We start from the raw sequence: 19,797 nt of genomic DNA on the forward strand, positions 1-19,797 counted from the left end.
ATAAGATAAACTGATGGCTGTAGATTTCGATGTGTGGTCATATAGGGGTTGTATATCAATCGTATACATACAACAAAACCACACCTATAAACTAGACTTAAGGTGGTATGGGAGTCTAAAATAAAAATGATAGAATTTATTCATACTTTGCCAAAACGTAGTATCTATTGATATATGTTCAAAAATATAATAAAAATGATAGGTCACCGTGCATTCTCAAGCTACAGGATGTGACAAAATGGTACATTTTGTTTGGATTATACAGGAAAAAACACCATTTTGTGATTAGAAACTAAACAAAATGGTAGAATTGTTAAATACTTACGAAAAAGATAGCTTTCAGACAATGTTTTGAGAATATCATAAGAAAAGATCGGGTCATCGTACGTTTTTTCCGGCTAAAATACAAAATAGGAAAACTTCATGTTGAATCCTTCAGAAAATGCACTGTTTTAGAGTTACTTCCCTTAAAATGCCAATTTGACTTTTTTTTTTTAACAACCAAAAATAATATACATTTGAAAAATTATTAATATTTATAAGTTATATTCTTATAAATTGGTTCTTTCCAATGAAAATTCACATTTAATATCTGCATTTCTGCATCCAGTCTTGCTAGCTTGATAGATAATATGGACATTTGGTTCTCTGTTTTTTACAATCCAAGATGGATAAGGACACCCATACCACCTTAACGGTAAGAATTTTGATGGAACTGTTTCAGTTGACTAAAACATATGTCTCTCCAAAAACGGACCATAAAACACATTATAATAGATAAACCAATAAATGACACAAAACCAATACAAGCATTGCTTAGCTCTTTTTGTGACTGAAATATGTTATATATCGATACATCTGAGAATATTTTTATTTCTATTTCATAAAAGCACGAAGACATTGCATTTCATCTGGGGTCTACGTGCAAACATTTTTTTCTTCTTCAGACATCAGGCATCATGTTTAAGTTTAGTTATATTGAGACCCGTCTGAGAAACAAGCCAGTGTTCTCGTAAGGTATTTTTTCGTGGACCAAACAAAGTGTAGCCAACCAAGAACAACGAAACGGAGTTAAGCTTTCGGGAGATATAGGCGTGCAAATTAGTATGCATTTGAACACTTTCCTAATTTCTTTTCAAAATGGTTTATTTTATCACATACACATGTCAAATAAATGTAGTTAATAATACACAATAAATAATAGCATGTACAATATGGCATACAATAATATCAGTTATAATGCAAGAAATAATCTTTTAGTTGATCCTTATTATACATTCCAAGTTTGTCGAATTTGTTAGACTCTCAAATTATTCTACAAATTATATTTTGCTATTAAGGACTAAAATTAACAACACGAACCTCAAACACAAGTTGTTAAAATTAACATATCAGTTTAAAATGAATTGCTTTCTTCCTTTCGTATTTGACAAACCCCTGAATGAAAATGAAACAAGAAAATCTTCCGGTAATCACAATTACCATATGAACCATTACTATGTTTCAGAAATAATTACCCTTATAACACAAACTTATGCTTGCACTATTTTTTTCTACTTATACTTATAAACAACACGAAAAAAAGCTTAATAGTTAATAAGTATAATGTAACATTTCTTGCATTTCTAAAACAGGTTTAACTGAACATTTTTTTTCCGAAAAATGCCGGTACCAAGCCGGGGAAATGGCAATTGTTTTTCACTTGTTCCGTTGATTCATTGCACTTTGTTTTGTCAGTTTTAATGTACTTCCGTTTTTTCCAATATACTTTGGAAATCAGTATTTTCCTTAAACCCTTGTATGCATAAAAGTCTATATAAAACTAAAAAAAAAACAGATACGGTTATAATTAGACTAATTACACGACAATGTATGTATCGTTGTCGTAATGCATTATTTTCGTTGATCAAATGGTACCCACGAACCACACATAAGTAAGACATTGTATTATTCTGTGAGAGAAATCCGGTATGAAGCATTGAGTTTGAGATTATTTTTGATTTCTTCCATGACTGGCCGCACATTAACACTTTAAAAAGTTTCAAATTTAGGACTTTTTTACCATTTTTCTGATCATTACGTCACAAAAAGTTCATATTTTGTCCTCTTCTTATAAATAACATAATTTTATGTTCTTGATTATGAATATGCATCAAAAAATACTTTGATTTTTTCAAAAAAGAACACAACACATTGTAGTTGATCATAGCATTGCAGGCAAACACATTGTAATTGTTTTTTGTAAGTTATCAATTATTCGTTGGTTATAAAGTCTATTTGTTGTTCTTCTTCTGTGGTTCAAATACCATAACATCCTACAAAAGAAAATACATCAGAAAAATAGTTTTTTACAATCAATAATGTAACATTATTTTTTCAACCTACAACTGGATGGTTGCCATTGCTATCTGATTGTTTGTTTGGGTAGCAAACTATTTGGTACTAACAAAATTCAGCAAATACAATTTGTTAATTTATAATTTATATTATCGTACTATACATCTTAAAACGTAGATAACAGCACAGATTCCTTAAATGTTGATCAAGAGGGTACCTAATAAGAGCTTTTTCTTTATGGCATATCTAAAATAAAGGCAACAGTAATATACTGCTATTCAAATACACATATAAACGTGTAGTATTTGGAGTTTATCGTCGTTTTTTACGCAGCAATTACAGGTAAAACCAAAAAGCATTTATCTTCATCATATTTGTCGATAATTGTTATTCATGTGTGATACATGCAACTGGATAATAGTTGTATTAACTATATAGAGTAAGGCGAATTCAAGTGTTTTGAAAGTGTGACAAAAAATGGTGGTATCCTATATCATCTTAATATATCATATGTATACAAATTGTTTATATTCCCTGTTAAATAACTTACAATCATGAAGCACGCACAGACAAACAAAGCTTTTTCTTTAACATCCATTCCTGGAACTGAATAAATTGTATATTGTATTATTTCATAAAATATACAAAATTGTGCCATTCGTTTATTAAACCAATCTCATTGTATTATAAGTGAGCAACGTTTCACTGCTTTTGTTTTCTTTTTGAATATATATAAGAAACAAATCCTATGGTGAACGTGTTATCTTTTTTACAAAATTAAGTACAACAATCTGCAAAAATTCAACATCTATAACATATTTTTTTCTACTTTTCTACGAAAACTGCATCCGAAAAGGTATTGTTATACTCTACATGAAAATATGTGGCACATTATCACTCATTTGACATTATTTAAAAGGAATTATGCATGTTTCAATATTTGTTATATATTTTAGTGAGATAGCTATTTAAATCATTAATGCATTTTGTAAAAGTCGTTTCATCAATGTATCTTAAGCATTTACCTATAACAGATTGGAAATAATCTTTGCTTACAATATATTTATGAACATGGTCGATACAAACGTACCGGTGATTTTAAGAGTTACTTTTCTAAACCTAGGTCTGCATTCTTAAATTGTGAAACCTTTAGATGTATATCTTATGATAACATAATTTAACTTACATTCACAAACTAACAAATCAGCTCTGGTACAACATTCTCTGACCCATCCGGCCCACTTCTTGTAAATTCTTGGACTTAATAGGTTTCCTGACTTAACATCATGAACCTTGAAAAGTACATAAAACAACTATACAATTAATTTTCTGTAATTATGGATGATATCCTAAAATGTGAACAACACCTGAAATTATTTACAAAGAAGCAAATATGTACTATAAAACAACACTTTTTAAATATGATGTGTAAATCTGTAATTGCGTGAAGCACTTTTCTATGTATTCTAAAAAGTTTCGTTTTAAATTTGTGTTGTGCTGTCATTATTTCACGCTGATCATACAATTACGACGATTACTGTATTGTTAATAGCACACCTCAGGAATATTAGGGACATCGATCGTGTTTGGTTAAACGCCATCATATTGTGAACCCTTTGTGAATGCGTAGGGGTCAGTAGGTTTCCAAAAGCATCATTACTTAACGTCTATTATTAATGAAGACGTCATTTATTAATGCTACTGTATTTCAAGTCAATAGTTATCAAAGGTACCAGGCTCAAATCAAAATATCTATAAAACCAAACAAGTACAAAGTTGAAGAGCATTAAGATCCAAAATTCCAAAAGATTGTGCCAAATACGGCTAAGGTAATCTATGCCTGGGATAAGAAAATCCTCAGTTTTTCGAAAAATTCAAAGTTTTGTTAACAGGAAATTTATAAAAATGACTACCTTATTGATATTCATGTCAACACCGAAATGTTGACTACTGGGCTGGTGATACCCTCGGGGACGAAACGTATAGTACATAAACTTACATAAAAATTAATGTCATCGATACAACAAACACAGAATATTGGGCAACATTTACTCCATATATCATACAGCTTCACACGGTTGGCATCGTAGAGTGCTAGATTCATCTTCCATTTTGAACCACTGAAATACAAAGATCAATGCAATAAGCTTAGTTAGTCAAATGTTTGGGTGTTTGTCGAGGAAAAGAGGTTGCTCTACCATTAACGTGCCTTCTCATGATTATTTGATTATTTGATAATCCAGGACTGTATTAATTTTGTAATTATTTGATTAAATAGTTATCAAAGGTACCAGGATTATAATTTAGTACGCCAGACGCGCGTTTTGTCTACATAAGACTCATCATCAGTGACGCTCATATCAAAATATTTATAAAGCCAAACAAGTACAAAGTTGAAGCGCATTGAGGATCCAAAATTCCAAAAAGTTGTGCCAAATACGGCTAAGGTAATCTATGCCTGGGCGTAAGAAAATTCTAAGTTTTTCGTAAAATTCAATGTTTTGTAAAATTTATAAAAATGACCACATTATTGATATTCATGTCAACACTGAAATGTTGACTACTGGGCTGGTGATACCCTCGGGGACGAAACGTCCACCAGCAGTGGCAATGACCCAGTGGTGTAAATAGTTATCAAAGGTACCAGGATGACCATATGACCCTTGATCAAATACCATATTGGGAACTCGTAAGTGAAGTACCGTCAAAATTGAAACTAACTCATGTTTAAATCCTACTCGTATATCAAAATATGAATCCTGAACAAAAACAATATCGGGAACTCTAAAGTGCAGAATCTACCAAAAAAACTAACTCATGGATTATCCTACTCTTAAAACTGAACATATGAACCCTAAAGGAAAGACTTTGGAAAATGGATTCAAAGCAAAAGAAAATAAAGAAGATAAAACAGAATGATAATTCATTTAAATGTCTGCATTGTACAAATGAAAACTTAGTATAAAAGTTTAATAAACTATTTAAATGAAAACAACAGTAGTATACCGCTGTTCAAAATTCATAAATTGATTGAGAAAAACAAATGTTGGTTACAAAAAACTAGAGGCTCTAAAGAGCCTGTGTCGCTCACCTTGGTATATGTGAATATTAAATAATATAAGGAAGCAGATGAATTCATGACAAAATTGTGTTTTGTTGATGGTGATGTGTTTTTAAATCTTACTTTACTAAACAGTCTTGCTGCTTACAATTATCTCTATCTATAATGAAATTGGCCCAGTAGTATCAGTGGAAATGTTAATTAAAAATTTACAAATTTTATGAAAATTGTTAAAAATTGACTATAAAGGACAATAACTCCTTAGGGGGTCAATTGACCATTTCGGTCAGGTTGACCTATTTATAGATCCTACTTTGCTGAACATTATTGCTGTTTACAGTTTATCTTTATCTATAATAATATTCAAGATAATAACCAAAAACAGCAAAATTTCCTTAAAATTACCAATTCACGGGCAGCAACCCAACAACAGGTTGTCAGATTCATCTTCCAATTACAGGGCAGATAGATATTGATCTGATAAACAAATTCACCCCAAGTCAGATTGCTCTAAATGCTTTGGTTTTGAGTTATAAGCCAAAAACTGCATTTTACCCCTATGTTCTATTTTTAGCCTTTGTGGCCATCTTGGTTGGTTGACCTGGTCACGCCACACATTTTTTAAACTAGATACCCCAAAGATGATTGTTGCCAAGTTTGGATTAATTTGGCCCAGTAGTTTCAGAGGAGAAGATTTTTGTAAAGATAACTAAGATTTACGAAAAAATGGTTAAAAATTGACTATAAAGGGCAATAACTCCTAAACGGGTCAACTGACCATTTTGGTCATGTTGACTTATTTGTAGATAATACTTTGTTGAACATTATTGCTGTTCACAGTTTATCTCTATCTATAATAATATTCAAGATAAAAACCAAAAACAGCAAAATTTCCTTAAAATTACCAATTCAGGAGCAGCAACCCAACAACCAATTGACTGATTCATCTGAAAATTTCAGGGCAGATAGATCTTGACCTGATAAACATTTTTATCTCTGTCAAATTCCCTCAAAAGGTTTTGGTTTTTGAGTTATAAGCCAAAAACTGCATTTTACCCCTATGTTCTATTTTTAGCCGTGGCGGCCATCTTGGTTGGTTGACCAGGTCACGCCACACATTTTTAAAACTAGAAACCCCAAAGATGATTGTGGCCAAGTTTGGATTAACTTGGCCCAGTAGTTTCAGAGGAGAAGATTTTTGTAAAAGATTACTTTAATTTACGAAAAATGGTTAAAAATTTACTATAAAGGGCAATAACTCCTAAACGGGTCAACTGACCATTTTGGTCATGTTGACTTATTTGTAGATCTTACTTTGCTGAACATTATTGCTGTTTACAGTTTATCTCTATCTATAATAATATTCAAGATAAAAAACCAAAAACAGCAAAATTTCCTTAAAATTACCAATTCAGGGGCAGCAACCCAACAACCGATTGACCGATTCATCTGAAAATTTCAGGGCAGATAGATCTTGACCTGATAAACATATTTACCTCGTGTCAGATTTGCTCTAAATGCTTTGGTTTTTGAGTTATAAGCCAAAAACTGCATTTTACCCCTATGTTCTATTTTTAGCCCTGGCGGCCATCTTGGTTAGTTGACCGGGTCACGCCACACATTTTTTGAACTAGATACCCCAATGATGATTGTGGCCAAGTTTGGTTTGATTTGGCCCAGTAGTTTCAGAGGAGAAGATTTTTGTAAAAGTTAACAACGACGACGGACGACGGACGACGCCGGACGCCGGACGCAAAGTGATGGGAAAATCTTACTTGGCCCTTCGGGCCAGGTGAGCTTAAAAACGAAGGGAAACACATCATACATAAGAGGAGAACTACGACACAACAGAAGCACAACATGAAAATGTAGCACACACAGGAAGAACTATAATATAACAATGGCCATTGTCCTGACTTGGTACAGGACATTTTAAGAAAAAAAATGGTGGGTTGAACTTGGTTTATGGCATGACAAACCTCCCGCTTTAATGGCAATGATGTTGAAGCAATTAGCACTTGATATCATTTTCGATCGATCTCAACTTACATATAGGATTCAAACATGAGCCGAAAATATACCTAGTGACTTTTCAAACTTAGATTTATCCTACTTATTCTGAGTGTAACAAGGAATTTTTTAGTCTAACCATGGAAGTATAATATTGAATATTTCAATGTTAAACTTTCATAGTCTAACAAAAAAAACGTTTATCAAAGGATGGTTAAACACATATAGTTATTAAAATACCATTGTGAAATTCTGTTGATAAAACAGTCGGGATTTAAACTTACTTCTGTCTAATATATCCAATCAGATTGCCAGGTGGAGCTTCGACGGTCATTTCCCATCCACAATGATCACCATTTGCACACCAACAACACCCTGCACAACATTTAAATTCTCTCTCACATTTAATTACTTCCTGTGAAGAAAAGTTCCACTATTTAGTTAATTAGAAAACAACATAATTGATAAAATAAGTTGTGCATTATACAGATAAATATAAATTTAAAAAACATTCTATTGAGATTGTTTATATATGAGAACTTCTGTCATTTTTAACTAATTTTGCTTCAAAAAAAGATTGCAAATATTTGCGTATAAGAACCACGCTGTATATATCAGATGTAAGAGGAAAAAAACATTTTGGAACTTGTGACAATTTCATGTTACAGGAAACAACGAGGCTATAGTGGTTATGATTCAATTTATACAAGTTTCGCTGTGTCAACTATTACTAGTATATTCCTTACCTTGCCGTCGTTCATTGTTATGTGCATTTGAAATCCTCGGTTTGGTCCACAACATATTCTGTTACAACATTCAGATTCTGAAAAATAGGATTTAGATCTTACTGGAAAGAAGATACATGTACCAACGGTAAATCAAATATCAGTGAAAGAATGATTGACGGCATATGAACAGACCACTCGACATTCAAATTCACACAAAACAAAACATCACACAGAACATATTACATTGAAGTTCATGCAACACGCTGGATTGTTGCAGTAAAATAATTGAGATATCATCTTTTGTGAAATGTATGATTTTATTGTCTAGAGCCGTTTAAATACAAATGTCGTGATTTTTATGTGTTATAGATGTATACTAGTAGTCATATTATCAAGAGCATTTCTTCTACATCATGTGTAAATGTTTATAAACGCTACACATGTAATATTTGTTAAGTTGAGTATATGTTGTGTACATTTATAATTATGATGAATAGCTACATAAAGCGAAGTGGCAACCATGATAACTTGCGTATAAGGGACATGAACATGTCGATATGAACGAACCTTTTCATGGGCTAATATACAGGATGCCATGTCTCTCTAGTCACACACGTCACCTTTGCAAGACAGAGACAACAATTAGAAACTTTCCGGTCTGTTTTTGATAATGACACGACCGTATTTAATTAGAGCTCAATTAGTGTTGTAAGACTTTAGTAGCTCTCCCAAGGCCAACATACTAACATGAGACCAGAAACATGTCAATCAACGCCTATGATTATTGATACGGACCCTGATTTTACAAGACGAAAACATATTACTGGGTTTTGTTAACAGTTCAACATCTTACGTGTCTTTCTAGCAAAGACACGTCTTACTGTAGCAAAATTGCAGCAGAAAAAATGCCAATTTCCAAGTCTATTTTTGGTGTTTACTCCACCGCGCCTTGAACCCAGTTTGTATTCTAGGATCTTCTAGCTCTGGTCATAATGCGAGTATATTGCCACGAAACGACTAAGACGTTGTTTGTTCGAACAACTTGTTTAGAGTGAACCTTTATAAAACACATCAATTTTTCCCGAACTGATCATTGTTGTAGAATATTATTCATACCTTCTTGTGCAAAATAAGCTCTCTGTCCGCTAGCATTCTCAACACTGTATCTGTTTGGTACTTCTAAAGCCGTGTTTGTCAAAACTGTGAATAAATAATGTAAAGTTGAAAAGTATTCAGTAGAACTGAAAGAATTGAAGAATTTATCGGAATGCATCCTTTAAATTGAAACCACATATTATATTCATTACGCCCTCCCCTAACCCGCTAACCCCATAAAAATCCCTATCCTTTCTACAAGGTAACATTTTAAATACACATTTATTTACTAACATAAAGTGTTAGAAAGACATATTTAATAGTGCATCATATCTTCCTCTTATCGTTATCAACCCATGCTTGAAACCATATCTACATTTTTATTAAGATATAAAAGTTAGCTTATATACATCATGTACATATTACATTTAAAAACAAATAAACGAAACAAATAATTGTATATATGTACCACTCAATGTCACTCAATGTATATTTTAACTTACTTTCTAACAAATCAACTTTCTGATTGAGATAAACTTCGTCCATCTGAGCCAAATATTCAAGTCCAGGTGGACATCCCATGGGAGGGGCAGCGCCAGAGCTGCTAAACCCACTTTTTTCTTTCCCTGAAATTAAATTGTATAGCCATATGGGTTCATTCTATTTAATATGAATACAATATTGAAAGTTAGAATATAAATTTAATTAAAGGTCAAGTCAAAGTACAAATTGGTAATGTACGCTAAGTTATAGATTTTTCGTATCTTTTTGATAGTTTTATGTTTTAAATAGTGAAAAAGTTTTAAATTTTCTGTTTACAAAACTTTGAATTTTTCGAAAATCTAAGAATTTTCTTACGCCCAGGAGTAGATTACCTTAGACGTATTTGGCACAACTTTTTTGAAATTTTGGGTCCTCGATGCTCTTCAACTTTGTATTTGTTTGGCTTTTTAACTGTTTTGATCTGAGCGTCACTGATGAGTCTTATGTAGACGAAACGCGCGTCTGGCGTATTAATTCATAATCCTGGTAACTTTTATGGTGTTTCGTAAATTATACCATACTTTTTGGTGAAACCCCCGGCAATAACCCCACGAGACGAACTAATCTTAATAAAATGATGCAGACAATAAGGCGCATGTTGAAAGTTAAAGGCGCTGAAACTAAATATTGCATGCATACAGATATATAAACCTTTATTAATTATGTTCGTAACAGAAAACTGACAACAAAATATAGAGTTTACGGCTTAAAAAGATAAACGATAGATTTATTTCAACACGAACTCAGCTTCAACTTACAATATAGTGATGAAATCAACTTGAGATCGGCTTCTCAGTCTATATATATATAATCATTTTATATTGTTTCGACAGCAACAATTTAAAAATGCTGTTCAAAGTGGAAAAGTTCTTATTCATTCTGACAGACATAGCATGTTTATTGCATTATAGTAATTATGAACATATAACGCTTGACTACTATTATTTTTTTCTTCGACAAGTCTTTTTTGTGATAACGGTGCGGCGTGGCTAAGTGTAGGTAGGGAAGATGCCAATATATATAAGAACAATTCAATGTTTACTTTTCAAATTCGATATGCTACACAGTGCATTGCTACAGCAATTAGCAAAATATTCGCGTCTTGTGTTCATCCAAAGTGAGGACCCATGGTTCCGAAAAAAGGGGACGTTTATATCGATACGATATAAAGAAAAAAATATTCGATCAAAAGGGACGGGCGTATGCATGCCTTCTTCGTCCCCATCTAAGTCGGAATGTCTGGGCTTTTATTTTTATATATAACCCCTATGATCATGTGAATGTAAAATTATATACGACAAAATAAAAAAAAATCGAAATATTTTAAATTTTAAATTCCTCAAACCAACTTATTTCCGCGAGCGATTTATTTTCGCGACTTTCGCGAGTAGAAAAATAACGCGAATATAAATCGTCGCGAATATGTTAATCTTTCATCTTTCCTTAATAAACTTTTATCAAGTAAATTAGATAATCACGAAATTAAATAGCCGCGAAGTGGTCAAGACAAGGTAAAACGCGAAATCAAGTATCCGCGAAAATAAGTTGGTTTACAGTATTTGTGATAAATCTAAGGTCTCAAGTGTAACTAAAATATCCTGTATCAAGTCAGGAATATGGAAGTTGTTATCACAGAGTCGGTTAAATTCTTATGTGATCTTATGTATGTTGATGTTTTTTATAGAAGTTTAGTGTTTCTGTTGTTCCGTTTTGTTTCCTTTTATAGTTGATGTGTTTCTTTCAGGTTTGGTTTGTAATCTGGATTTGATTTAGTTAAATCGGTGGTTTATGACTATATCGGATTCTTATTCTTTTGTAAACCAAAAGTGTGCACGTGTTTCAAATGTAATCAGCTACAAAATATTCGTTGGCGCATTCTCACTAACAGTCAAGTGTTTGATTAAAACATAATAGGGGTAGGTGTTGATCAGAAAGGAATAATGCGCAGTGGTTGAATGGAATGGAATATGTTGTGGGTAAAAGTGATTCTGTGCATTCAACGTCTACATTTTCCACAAAAAAATAAACATTAATTGATCTTCAAATGATTCCGGCAATAGTTTTTACTATTATAAATTGTTTAAATATTTATAGAGCTTTCTTTTGTTTTAGTTTGTTTCTATACGGAATCCTAAATACTTATTATGGATTACATTCTTACACCTTGACATTCCATTAACATTCATCACATTGCTGAATTAGTTGTTCAGTATATTAAGGTATCCGGGTTTTGTTTTGTTAAAACAGGAAAATAAGCTAAAAGGCATTAAAATCTGCCACTGAATGAATATAAATTCAATTGTTGTGTATCTAATTTAAATATTTCCTGTTATGGATATAAACCTTATCAAAGCGTATAAAACATATACAATGCTGTGCTTTAATGTATGTATTGAGGAAAGGATCATCAAAAGCTAACTTTTTTCCTGCATAAGTTGGACCAGGTAATAAAACTGACAGTTATAACTCACCTACAGTAGAGGAATATCCAGCAAATCTGGCCCCTCCTAGGACTAGTCAATGTATATGTAGTTTGATGTATTAAAAAATATTATATTTCTTTTCTTTTTTAAAATAAGAACGTATAGTTTGGTATCTACAATATTTTTCTATGAGTCTTTTTGTGTTTGTGTGTACCTCATAGTATACCTCACAATGTGAGGTGAATATTATATATCGTATGTCAATAGGGAGCAAACAAATAAATGTATATAAACTCTCATGACCTTCTAACTTGAGCGGCCGTTTTATAATCTATAAGTGTAAGCCTTGTCCTTATGCTGTCTGTGTTATGATTTGACGACTGTGGTCTTTGGGTTGCTTCTTTTTGTATCTTTCATGGGATACTTTAAAAGTTTATACCAGGCTTTGTTCATGAAAAACTTAATAAATCATATCAAATTGAAAAACACTACATTCACTAAATTGCCTTTATTACCAATGTTCAGAATGGCTTCTTACGTGTACTAAACATAACTATTAAAGTCGATGACCTGGCCTGGGAAGAGTCAATATACTATAATCTAGCAAAGACTGGGTGGAAACATACATTCAGGAATGTTGATATTCCGGTTATAGCAACACGATAATGTTAAAGAAACATAAATGGGGGGCAATACCTTTTTATGTTAACCTGTTTTGGCCCTTTTCAAGGTGTTGTTAACTGTTATCTGAGATAAATTAAAGCTGTTAACTGTTTTCAACCCACTTTGTTAACTGTTATCAGCTTTTTTGCATTTTTGTTAACTGTTTTTGCCAAAACGAGGTGTTATTAACATGTTAACGGACCCCCTATTGCTCCCCCCTCATAAAAAGCCATTGTATGTTGTGTACACGTTATCGGTCCTTGTAGTAAAACTCCTAAACAGATGACCACAGCATTGTGTTTGATCAAGGTGTAGTTTAAGCTTGGTATTCTTAACATGTGCATGTGTTATAAGTTAAAAATTTATTAACTATATACAAACACATTTCTGAGCTAACGTCTGGCTCAAGTAATCAATAAATAATATATACCTAAAATTGAGAATGGAAATGGGGAATGTGTCAAAGAGACAACCCGACCATAGAAAAAACAACAGCAGAGAGTCACCAACAGGTTTTTTTGTTATGTTCGAAGATAGATAATGAGTTTTGTGTGTAATGAGGCGTGCAGTCGGTAGATCTAAACAAGGCTGTTGATTTTTTTTAATGTAATTTCGATAAAAAGCAATAATATAAAATGCCGGAGATTTTGGAAGCTTGTGAGTGAAACAACAGTTACTATTCACACAAATTACAAAAGCATCAAAGGTCATTTTACGACACTCATACCACCATAGTCGGCTATAAAAGGTCCCAAATTATGTTGCAAATATGTTTGTAAAGTATGACACAATTTTTGAACCTATATATATCATGAAGGCACATGTATTGTACGGGAATACTCAGTGGCGGATCCAGAAATTTTCACAAGAGGGGCCCCGCTCAAGCTTCAGTGATTTCCCCACAGAATTAAGTTTTCTCCACAGAAATAAGGGGGGGGGGGGGGGTAAAAAAGGTAAAAACCTTCTCAATCCGGCTGTGATTTTTAGCTCACCTAGCCCAAAGGGCCAAGTGAAATTTTCTCATCACTTGGCGTCCGTCGTCGTTAACTTTTACAAAAATCTTCTCCTCTGAAACTACCTGGCCAAATTTAACCAACCTTGGACAAAATCATCACTATGGTTTCTAGTTAAAAAAAAATGTGGCCGCGGACCCGTCCAAATAACCAAGATGGCCACCATGGCTAATAATAGAACATAGGGGTAAACCTAAGCATTTAGAGCAAATCTGACATGGGGTAAAATTGATTAATGGGTAAAGATCTATCTACCCTCTGATGTTCAGACAAATCAGACAACCTGTAATTAGTAATTTTAAGAAAATTTTGCAGTTTTTTGTTATTATATTGAATATAATAATATATAAAGAGATAAACTGTAATCAGCAATAGTGTTTAGCAAAGTAAGATCTACAAATAAGTCACCATGACCAAAATTGTCAGTTGACCCCTTAAGGAGTCATTACCCTTTATAATAAATTTTTCTAAAATTTTAGTAATCTTTTAAAAAAATCTTCTCCTCTGAAACTACTTGACCAAATTTAACCAAACTTGGCCAAAGTCATCACTAGGGTATCAAGTTTTCAAAATGTGTCCGACATGGCTAAAATCATATTGAGGGTAAAATGCAGTTTTTGGTTCATATCTCTGAAATCAAAGCATTTAGAGCAAATCTACTGTAGGTGGAATTGTTCATTAAGTCAAGATCTATCTGCCCTGCAATTTCAGACCAATCGGACAATTTTTGTTGGGTTGCTGACCCTGAATTGGTAATTTAAAAAAAAAAATGCAGCTTTTGGTTTAATAATGAATATAATTATAGATAGAGATAAACTGTAAATAGCAATAATGTACAGCAAAGTAAAAACTAAAAATAAGTCAACATGGCCAAAAAGGTCAATCATTATAGACCCCTTGAGGACTTGTTTTATAAACAGTCAATTTTAAACAATTTTAAAAAGGTTTTGTAAATTTTTGTAAATTTTTACAAATTATTTTCAACTGTCACTTCTGGGGCAAATAAATTATAGATAATTGTAAGCAGCAAGAATGTCCAGTAAAGAAAGATCTACAAACATATCACCAACACCAAAACACAATTTTGTTATGTGTCCTAATTTGTTTAATATGCAAAAAGACCAAGATGAGAGACACAGGCTGTTTAGAGCCTCTACTTATAAAATCTTTCAGCTCGTTTTAATCTATTTAAAAGATCACACAGTAAAGCTGATCGACGAATATTTATTGGAATTTACATTGTTGAAATATACAATTATCTTGTTTAATCAAATCTGTTTTATTATTTAATGTATTGCTTTTGTACTCGTCTATATAATACATGGACCATAACGCATCGATACGACAATAGCCTATTCTTTTCTTTTCTTTTCTTGACACTGCCATAACGTATACATGCTGCTTTAAAATTAACTTTTCTTTATTAAACACATGCCTGTACGGATACGTATGTTTCGTAAATGCAAACAAAATTTAAATCATTTGCATAAATGTCAAAATGGTTGCTCTAGAGAAAATAATTGTACTCGCATGTTCGATTTTGGTTTAATTTTAATTTTAGTACTTGCATGCTGGGTTTGGTTTAATTGGGATCTTAATTGAAAGTTCTTCGCGTTTGTATTTGTGTTTAAATGTGTGTTACTTACCAGGCTGTGAGGTTACTGCGCTAGACATCTTTGTTTTTTAAATTTAGTTCTGAAAATAAGAAAAGATAATTGTTTACAATATTATAAAATTTTATTTTCTGTACTGATATTTCCCCCCCCCCCCCCTGAATATGTTTTTATTAAAGGTATTTTATGTTATTGTATAGCATTATAATATTTCCCTCAGAAAGTAATAAAAAGTTAGAGTGCAATAAACTCTATTATTAGCCGCATGGCTCGAGGGCTAATATTGACCGAGGGCTGATAATACATGCGATATGAAAAATGACATGTTATGATCTTTTTATCATATGCTTCAACAGTAGAGAAAAATAACAGATTCATATATTGATCCTTTTACGTGGTTCCCGAAAAGAAGTTGAAAGAGTAAAAAGTTCACGGACGTCGGACCCCGGCAAAATTTGATACATTCAATATGAAATATTTCTATCATATTCCACAACAGAGAAAAAAAACCATATTTTTATATGGGCGAATCGACAAAAAAATAATTCAACAATATACATAATGAACATTGTATGGAAAAGTAAACTTTTTTAAAGTAACTTTCTAAATCATGTTTCAGAAAAACTATAAAAAATGTTGTTTTTTTTTGTTTTTTTTAATTTAATTAAATTTAATTATTTTACACAATACACATTTCAGTATTCAAATAATTGTTTTGTACACTACTTTGTAATGTTTTTCACTGAAAACATAGCATTGAGGTGTATTTTCCGGAATTTGCCGACTATCACCGGAACGCCATGTGATAACGTTACGGAAAGGCATGTGATAACAATCAAAGCATGTGATAAACTTTTCATATCAGCCCGCTAAGCACCAATTCGAAAAATATGGAAAATACTTTAATTTAATGCTATTATCATACGGTAAAAATCATATGTTATTTAGTCTAAGTATATGATAATCTGATAATATTGCACTAGTGCAATAAATCTTCAAAATTCATGACGTTATCAACGACAAAATCTTAGTTTAAACCAATTTTTGCATTCAAATATTATATTGCAGTACAATAAAAGGGTTATTGCGTGAATATTGGGGAATTTTGTCCCTCGTAGAACATATATTGCACTTGCAAGCTCGTGCAATATAAAATTCTACTCGGGACAATATTCCCCAATATTCATGCAATAACCCAATAATATTATAATCAATGGGTATTTCTTTTTACAAATAAAATAAGTTGTTTTAAACTGCCAAAATCAGCAATGAAATTTTAAAGCACGAATATAGTCCTTAGTGTGGACAGTGTGTTACTTGTCAATTTTTGTTATACCCCTTCCAAATTTATTTCTCCATGTTTTATGCCTCATATAGCAAGTTGGGGGGTGAAATGACACTGTAAAAAAATTTGGGTCATAAATATTAATGTAAAGTAGTGATTAGGCCCAGCTGAAAAAGGTAAAAAATTAGCACTTCGGAAGCTGTCAAAAGATTTCAAGACCCCCTTAACATAAAATTGTCCATATTTTGAGTTAGAGCTGATGAAGTTTTCTATAATTTTGATATAATTTGTCCCAAAAGTAGTACAACACACTGTAAAAATATTATTGAGAAAGCGCAGGTGGGATTTTTTTAATTTTAATTTATTGTCTAAAAGAAATGCACTACGAAATAACTGTGTACTCGGACCATGTATTTTATACTCATGATAGATGCCTTATAACTGTTATATATATTGATGAAGATTGTTTTATAGTCCCTCATAACTCTTCTTGTTAAGTTGTGTTTAACTATGCTGTATATATTTTATCTGTAATAAGTGGTAGGACTTTAATAAAGTACAATATTATAGTTGATAACTGTTTCCAAACTTGAATCTGTGGTAGTAAGTGCTTTCTAAAATGCATTTGCTTTTAATTTCATTGACGGAGATGTAAAGATCTTGTTAAGTCCTAAAATAAATTAGTGAATTCACATTTCTTTTAGGACTTAACAAGATGCATGCAGTGTCTTCCGCCAGGACCCTGGTATGAAGCTGTATTTGTAAGACTGTGCGATTCAAACATTTTGTCATTCAAAACAGTTGTTGCTGATTGCAGAAGTTTGGTAGGCTTTGTAAAACGGCATGATTTTAATGTGTTGTCATAAGGCAACTAAGTCGTTGTTGCTGATTGTATTTTTTTGTTGTCTTTATAAATCGGGTCGATTAAGAGATTACCATCAACATATGGTATCGGCATTTGTCTATTGATGATGTGTCAGACATGACTTTGTTATCGAGATGAATTCCTTATTGTGTCGTTTGGGTTGCTGTCTAACTGGCTTTTACCCCCCACATCGTTTTGTATTCACGTGTGAATAACCATTGATGTAAAAATCTAACTTAAGGCCAATTTATATATTATGTATATTAAACAGCGGAAAAAACTGATATTTACACAATTAAGATGACTGAAATACCAGTACTGAGTCGATTGTCTGACCTGTCGATTTGCATGTTTATATAATAAAATAAAGTCAAAGTCAAATAACGGTGTTTTTTTACCTGCAATAGCGATAGAAAAGTCAAGGCGGTGTAAAACAAGTATCACATATAACGAGTTTTGATGGAGTATAATACATGTAATTTGTCTTCCTGGAGAAAGAAATTTTCTGAACTACAGTGTCAACGTTAACATGGTTAAAGGGATGCCAGTGGGTCTAGTCTAAAGAATTTAAGGTTTCCTATTCATTCCAAATTATCATAATTATGTTCGTACAAAAAATTGCTTGCAATATTTTCCGCCACACAACTAATAATTCATTCACCCTTGTTTAAATATATATATTAAATAGGTTGTAATACGTTGATGAACTATGTTATTAACCCGTTAATCTGTTAATCTCTTTATCTTTACAATGATTAGTGTACTTGAATCTTATGTATATATATGTATTCGTTTTAACAAATAATATTAATGATCGATTTTGTCTCAAAGAAAAATTCAACGAATATCTTCTCTCTATCAAAACTAACTTTAACCTACCAAGGAAAAGCGCTCTAGGAAATGTGTAACTAGAGAAATATCTCGAGTTTCATTTTTCAACCATGTTTATGGAAAATATTGTATTCAACAAAATATACAACAGTTACTTTATTTAATACACAATCAACATGTTCAAGTTAGTACACATAAATACTTTTATATAAATACTGATGACATATGTGTTTAACACTGACCGCAGGGTTTGTTACAATTTGCCGGGTTTACTATCCAAACGATCCCAGAAAAAATATTTTACAACTTAACCATGTTAACTATCCATATTTTTCGGGGCTAGTATGGATATTAACCACCTGTAAATTGTAACAAACCCCTTTGCACTGTGTAATGATATATAAAAGACCAATATTGCAATGTATTTATCATTGAATTTTAATTGGAGTAACAAAAAAAATTATATTTTTTGAAATATTCATTCAATTTAATATCAAATAGTTTAAGATGAAAGTAGACGTCTTACCTGGAAATTGCTTACAGATCTTCTGAGACTGAATGTACCTGTTAAAATGTTTGTTTGAACAGGTAGAATATACTATTTAGGTCAGTTTCAATTTATCCAATTTCGTAATAGCGATCAGTACGTCATGTGAAATACATTTTTAAAGATCTTAGCAATGTAACCTCTGAAATCTATCATATATACGTAAGTACAAGGATCCTCGGGTTGAAAAACTCTGTACGTTTAAAAATAGATCACAAAGGGTATTTAAATTATTAAGCGAGTTAATTTGTGTATGTATTGTTATTTACAAATAAAAGCACATGACAGGTATTTTGAAATAAGTCACAAGACCAATCGATCGGTCTGATTGGTGAGGTCAATTTATAGATTGTATAGCTTGGTCATACTATATATGATGCTTTAATATATCACGTCCAAGATTGCAAACACATCCAAATATTACTATAATTGAAAAATCATGTATGGAGAAACTTTCATACAGTGATCAAGGCTCGCCGACATTTTTAAAAGATCTTTTAAGGTTCATCATAACAAATGAACAAATCTGCACATCAAAAACTACTCCGAGAAGAGACTGACCTGTGCGATTGAAAACTTGTAAGGCCTGACAGCTATAGCCACTTGTCGAGTTTATAAAATTTAAATGCATTTTGTGTTTCAGAAAATTTTAAAACAAAATACATTCAAATGTATATATCTAGCGGATGGCAGCAGGCCTTAAAAGTTTTCCAAATGCACAGATCAGTCTGTACTCAGAGCAGTTTTTAAGTTGTAAATTATACAGCCAGTTTTTATCATTTG

The 19,797-nt window shown here is 32.1% G+C and overlaps 1 protein-coding gene across 2 annotated transcripts; it reads right to left on the reverse strand.

Moving 5' to 3' along the window:
- Nucleotides 1-1,128: 1,128 nt before the first annotated feature.
- On the reverse strand, nt 1,129-19,261 carry LOC134693183 (phospholipid scramblase 1-like). 2 transcript variants are annotated; one of them, XM_063553900.1, is made up of 11 exons: nt 18,994-19,261; nt 15,520-15,568; nt 12,246-12,287; nt 9,735-9,857; nt 9,253-9,336; nt 8,155-8,231; nt 7,693-7,823; nt 4,337-4,457; nt 3,524-3,629; nt 2,888-2,943; nt 1,129-2,315 (listed from the first exon to the last, which is right to left on the reverse strand). In XM_063553900.1, exons 2-11 carry the CDS (start codon nt 15,545-15,547, stop codon nt 2,274-2,276), a joined length of 810 nt encoding a protein of 269 aa, XP_063409970.1. In that variant the 5' UTR covers nt 15,548-15,568; nt 18,994-19,261; the 3' UTR covers nt 1,129-2,273. The 2 variants fall into 2 exon arrangements, with proteins under 2 accessions (XP_063409970.1, XP_063409971.1); XM_063553901.1 differs by lacking the exon at nt 12,246-12,287.
- Nucleotides 19,262-19,797: the final 536 nt, after the last annotated feature.

This window comes from Mytilus trossulus, chromosome 12 (assembly GCF_036588685.1).
Source record: "Mytilus trossulus isolate FHL-02 chromosome 12, PNRI_Mtr1.1.1.hap1, whole genome shotgun sequence".
Taxonomy (NCBI): Eukaryota; Metazoa; Mollusca; class Bivalvia; order Mytilida; family Mytilidae; genus Mytilus; species Mytilus trossulus.